The sequence below is a fragment of the Pteronotus mesoamericanus genome, unplaced genomic scaffold (genome assembly GCF_021234165.1).
Source record: "Pteronotus mesoamericanus isolate MK-2021 breed Mesoamerican mustached bat unplaced genomic scaffold, CSHL_Meso_final scaffold_54, whole genome shotgun sequence".
NCBI lineage: Eukaryota > Metazoa > Chordata > Mammalia > Chiroptera > Mormoopidae > Pteronotus > Pteronotus mesoamericanus.
The window spans coordinates 15085201-15091716 of NW_026555321.1; the positions used below are offsets into that span (position 1 = coordinate 15085201).

The 6516-nt window shown below is 36.9% G+C and overlaps 1 protein-coding gene across 1 annotated transcript in view; it reads left to right on the plus strand.

The window, feature by feature from the left end:
• Positions 1 to 6449, plus strand: part of PP2D1 (protein phosphatase 2C like domain containing 1) — a 42825-nt gene extending 36376 nt beyond the window's left edge. Inside the window, exon 4 of the mRNA XM_054594980.1 lies at positions 5587 to 6449. Coding sequence (XP_054450955.1) covers positions 5587 to 6449 — 863 coding nt within the window. The remainder of the gene's footprint in view (positions 1 to 5586) is intronic.
• The last annotated feature ends 67 nt before the right edge of the window (positions 6450 to 6516 follow it).

Genomic DNA, 6516 nt, shown 5'->3' on the forward strand with positions numbered 1-6516 from the left:
GGGGGGGGGGGGGGCGTCTCTGCAGGGCTCTGGGGTTCTCTGCAGCTTTCCCTGTGCTACTCTGTCTTAGATCAACTCCCGCTGCCCTGCTGTCCTCAGACTCAGTTCAGTCTCCTGAACACAGATGAAAGGTAAATCCAGTCACTAGCCAGAAGCAGAAATTACCTAAAATTTATATTGTGGGGAATCATTTGAGGCCTGTTATCCAGAGTATGCACTTACTGCTGCCTGTTAACACAATCATTTTGAGGTTTACCAGACAACAAATACGGGCAAACCTCAGAAATGTGAGCTCAGTTTCAAATCACTGCAATAAAGCAAGTCATACTCTTTTTGCCGGGGGAGGGTCTTTGTGAAAAAAGGCAACATATGTAAAGCATAATGAAGAGCAATGAAACAAGGCATGACTGTACATGAAAGTTGGTGGTCCCCAATTCTTTGCGGTTCGCTTTCTTTCCCCCCCACTGTTCAGCTTCAGTTTGAAATCTTTTTTTCCCCCCTTTTTGGTGTTACTCTGGGTGGTAAGGAGCATGTTTTAGTTCATTGTTTTCAGTGACGAATGATCCTTTTGAGTCCTGGCTTTTTTGGGAAGAACCGTTAGTCTTCCCCACCTTAGGCCCTAGGTTTTGTGTCCTATTCCATAACCTTGTGAAAATTAAAAGCTCATTTATTCAGCCCTTACTTTTCTGACCTGAGAATTCTTTAATAGTTCATCAATGCATATGACCTAAAAGTGTATGTAAATCATCGAGGGTATTTCTGGTTCTCAGTGGAAAGTCAATTAAAGACCCAGATTGCCACATTACTGCTTTGTAGTACTTGAGTGTTTTAGTGTATCTGCTATTCCAAAATTTTGTCTAGACTATTTGTTCTTAATAACTTTTAACGAGGCCCCCCCCCAAAACTACTTTTGTCTCCTAGCGTCTAGCTTTCTGTTCCATGAGCCCACTCTAGATCCAAAGAGGAAGCAGGGCTTTACCCACTTGTTCTCTATTATTCCCAATTCCTTCTTTCCCAAGTTACCAAGTGACTCCTTTACCTAACCCTCACAACCTTTGAGGTAAGGATAATCATGTTTTAATAAATGAGATGACTAAGGACCACCAAAGTATTAAATAAGGTTGCATCACTATATAATTAATGATTAATGATGTCTTTTAGACTCAAAGTCCTGTTACTTCAAATAAACATCACCACCTGTTTCTTGTTTTTAGGGTGTATCTTCATTCTTCTGTTGCCTTCACCTTCATTCGTGACTGATGCTGTATTTGCAGATCTCATTTAATTTTTTGTTACACTCCTGTCAAGATTTTGCTCACTCATGATGGTCTATTAAGTTGCTGTTAAAATTATTTCCAGCCCTGTCCTTTCCCCTTAAAAATCTAATCAACCCCAGAATCACCTTCTTTTATGCAGGAAAGAAATCGTATTCTTAAATAACACCAACCTTTTACATATTTTACCTTCCCCTCTTCTTTTTCGGTGAATGTTGATAGTGGACTCACACACATCTAAACCTGATTCTGAGAAGACATTCAACAACTGATGTGTAAAGTATCATTAGGCTCCAGACATACAATTATGAGCATACATCTTACAACATGAACAAATCTTTTAAACATCCAGTGAAAACTAGCTCCACACATCAGTGAGGCTCTTGTGCCTTCATAAGTCAAGCCTGGTGTCCAAGTATACAAATTCAGCCTTTTTGTCAAAATTAGTCCTGAAGAAAAACTGGATATAGTTTGTTTCCCTGACATCATTTACATGTTATTTCTGTTATGCTTCCTTAGGTGTATTTCATGTGCATTTAAATTTCCTTAGTGTATGCTACTTTGGACTGTTTTCTCTTTCCCAAATAACTATTCCCTCATTTCCCAAGTTACTGCTCCCTACTCCCTTAACCTATGATTCTATCTCATAAGCGGTTTTATTTTTTTAATAAAGGGATCTGATATAAAACATATAGTTTCGCCTCAATCTTTTTTTGAACAGGCTCTTTGCCTGCTTTCTCCTTCACGGAACACCTTTATCAAGTGTCTCCTTATGAAAAGTACCTTCTTCAATCTTCACAATAACCTTGACAAAAAACATTGGTAGTGGAAAATTGTTACTCAGGTACATAAAGTGACCTAATAACCACACGGACACAAAGTTGTGACTGAAGTTCCAAAGTGCCAGATTCCCACGTCTGTCCACTTTCCCATGCTCTTTCTTCTAAACAAGCCATCTTTTTATCCCAGGGGACCCATGCATCCTAGCCAGGTGTTTCCTTTTCTTACACTACACAAAAACTTTTCCTTTTTTCTCTAGTTCTTTCTTAAAACTTTTAATGTGATCAGCAGTAAGCGGCTCTGCTGGCTTTATGTAACATAAATCTTTATCTTGCCCATTCAGATATAGAATTCCCTTGGGAATTTCAAGGTCACTACGAAGTTTATAGGAATATTCTTTTCACAAGTTGGAGGTAACCCAGCAATTGCAGGAGGCAGTTACAGCATTGCTCTCTACGTAAGGACCACTTTGCCTGATTATACTTGACTTTTTTTTTTAAAAAGATAGTTATTTTTAGAGCGGGAAGGGAGAGAACCATCAATGTGTGGTTGCATCTCATGTGCCCCCTGCTGGGGACCTGGCTTGCAACCCAGGCACCCACCCTAGTCTGGGAATCAAACCCGCGATCCTTCAAGTTCGCAGACCAGCGCTCAATCCACTGAGCCACACCAGCAGGGGGGCTATACACGCCATCTTAAAATGGTTTAAATAACATCTCAAAGCAGTTCTTCTGAATCCCCACGATTAATGTCCCTAAACATGTAGCTCTTCCAGTAGCTGTTCCATTTTTGTTGTAACATTTTCTTAAGAGTACACTCTCTCCAGGTACTGATAACTTTATGTCTAGGAATCTGAATTTATTTATGCTTAGATGCATTACAATTATTGCGTAAGGATCGTCATTACCGTTCATTGCTAATTCTCACATTCTCCGAATAGATGTTACAGGGGCCCTCTTTAAAACCAATCTGTCCTCCCTTTTATAGTCATGACTCGCTCCTCTCTTCCTTCAGTTTTGCAGATATATGGACATATAGTGCTATTTTAAAATCATCCTCACTTTCCTTCTTTCTTGGGGCTTTTTGTTCATTAGTTTATTCTTTTAGCTTAGTAGTCAACCCCTTCCAACCACCCCATTTGCAGCTGACAGCATACGCAAGCCTACGTCTAGGAAACTATTAACTCAGCACATCCAATATTTCTTATCTGTTCAATTAACACTCTTTCAGGACCTCAATATTACTTATCCCTCTACTTCCTGGGCAATGCATGAATAGTTGAGAAATATCATGCACCTTTCCTGCACTTTCTCTTTTCTTCATGCACCATTCACACAGGTTAAGAATGAGTTACTTGGAAGGCACTATCTCCCTTTTTATCAGAACGAATAAATTGTCAAAGAAATTATGTAACGCACCTGAAGTCAGATGGTAAGCCAACAGAGCAAAAATTGCAACCAGGATTTAGTGTCCCTTCTCAAAAATAGTAAGAGAAGAATAAAATTGGCCAAAATGGCATTTCCTATTCTCTAGCACAGGGCAAAAAAAAAAAGGCCAAACAGTGCATTATGGCTATGTATACCAAACTCTCTGCACAGGCAACTAAAACCAAAATACCAGTATACCACCTTCCCATCAAATACTCAATTGCATTCAATTCTCATTTCAGAGTAGAAAAAGAGCTTTTTCTTTTTGCCAAATGCGCTTTGAATTGTGACATACAAACATACATTTAGGAATTGGAGGATTTGATTATTCTGAGCCAAAACATATTGCATGTTTTCAGAGCTATGGTTGCACTATTTAATAGTGTACATACACATGTGAAGAAATTCAAATGTAAACGGTACTTTGTCTTCCTTATGAAACAATTCAGTTTACTTAGTTGGCATGTTCAATACCACTCCATGTTCCCTTGCTGGTACAGTAATAATTTACAACTAGCGAAAGAATTTTATTTTTAAAGAAAAAAATATTTATTTTTAGACGGGGGGGGGGGGAGAAAGAGAGGGAGAATCATCAATGTGTGGTTGCCTCTCACACGCCCCCTTCTGGGGACCTGGCCCACAGCCCAGGCATGTGCCCCGACAGGGAATCAAACCGGTGACACTTTGTTTCTCAGGCTTCACTCAATCCACTGAGCCACACCAGCCAGGGCTGAAGAATTATTTTACTGATTTACCCTTTGCACAGCCTAAGTAGAATAACCAGCAGAAAAGACATGTGAATATAAAATATTAATAAACCCTACTAAAAAGAAATAAGGTCATGCAATTTTTAGGATTATCATTTATATGTTTCTTAGACCTAAAATATTTTCCATGTACATCTTCAGCTTTTGGTCCCATTCATTAATTCAAGTATCTTAATTCCCATTATGTAAAAGAGCCAGTAAACTCAGTCTATACCCGATACTAATCCTTAACTAACCTATCCTCTTTCTGTCCCACCATACTAGATTGTAGACCTCAGCCTCCTCAAACTTAAATTCCTTTCTTTACCCCCAAAATCAGGGGTTTAGACTTGAACCTCTGCAACAAAATTCTGATTTTGGGTACAGCACCATGTTTGAAACCAGAATATCCTGTAATTTACATTATTCCAGTAATAGTCATCCTCAAAAGTATTATAATATTCAAACATCATTAACTTCACCTCAGAATAATTTAAATACTCTTTTACAAATGATTCCTATCAACTATTGACTATGCTTGAATATACAATTATGGTCTAAAAACTTGGGGAAAATTTTCCTAACAAATCTTTTTATAAACTAAAGAAAGTATTGGTAATACAACCATCCCTCAATCTGCTCATTACTGTTCAGAGCAGTTGTTCAAGATTTCAGTGAAGCACACATAACCAGTTCATCTGAAACATGAATAAACTATAATCAACTTTTACAATTTCAGTTTTCAATCAAAAGGTTTAATTCCATGTTGGCTAGCTATTATCCATTTAATACATTAATAATACATATTATTTTTTCTTCACAGTGGCGGCTTAATTTCTTTTTAGCCACACACATCAGGAACCTTGCTAGACTGAGATTAACAGTGGTATTTTAATTTTTTTACCACCCATACATGTATGCTGTTTTTAACTTTTACCAGTTATAAAATCACCAAATTCCACTTAAAAATAAATCCAAAGGTTTATATATTTCAATTAAAATGTATTTACTTAAACATTTAAAAATGCTCTATTGTATATGTTAGTTATAAAAAAGTTAAACTCTTGGCTCTACAAAGTAACTAACATTGGGAAGTGGTTTCATAAACAAATTTGGTTTTTCAGTATCTGTAATTTTAATTATTTTAATACTAAATGCAGTATTTTAAACACAAAATTGCTTTAAAATAAGGAATCAACTGGCTTCCCAGTCTGAAATATCAATTACTGTAAATCCAATTAATGATGTCAATATTACACATATTTGTGCACTGAAATAGAATTAATAAAGTTAGCAGCATACTTTGATACAATTGGTTATTAAATCTCTAGGATCAATTTTTTTCTAATAAACTTTTAGGTAATGTGCAAGCAGTCTTATGCAGAAATGGGAAAGGGTTTTGCCTAACCAAAGAACACACTATGCGAAACACAGACGAAAGAAGACGAGTACTTCAGAATGGAGCAATAATCAGTTCAAATGAACCATATGGGCTCCTGGAAGGGCAAATGAAAACTTCAAGAGGGCTTGGATTTCATGGAAACTCCAAACTGAAAAAATTCATTATTCCAGCACCTCAAACTATTTCTGTCTCTATAGATGATTTATGTCAATTCCTTATCTTAGCAACTAATGGACTCTGGGAAGTTCTGGATAACAAGGAAGTCACTGCATTGGCATTAACAATGTTTCAAGTGTATAAAGAAACACCCAACATCCAAAAGAAATCTTCACCATCCAAAGGTCCTCTGTTTTTCCCAGACAATGAACCAAGCATTACTGTATCAGACAGTAATATCTACACATTGTTTCAGTGTAAATCTGAAGAATGTGTGTCAAGTACAAATGCAAAAGAACATATGTCTGATTCAAAATATTCTAAATATTTCACTTGTGATCCTAAAAATGCACAAACACTTCTACCAGAAATGACTAATCGTGATCCTTGCAGTGAAGAAACTGACAGACACACAGAGGGTCTGCCAAAAGACTTAAGTAAAGAAAAGATAAGCACTGAGAGTTTCTATGAAGGCGCAGCTGAGTATATCAGCCATGAACTTGTAAATGCTGCTTTAATGGCTGGCTCCAGAGACAACATTACAGTTATGGTCATACTTCTCTGTGGAAGTGAGTTATCAGTTTCTGAAGTAAAAGATAAAAGTTCTGATTATCCAGAATACAAAAATATAGACAATTCTTCAATGAACCAGATATTAGGATAATACATCAATACCACACAAATCATTTTTAAGAATGTAGTTAAGAAAATATAAAAGCGGATCTTAAGTT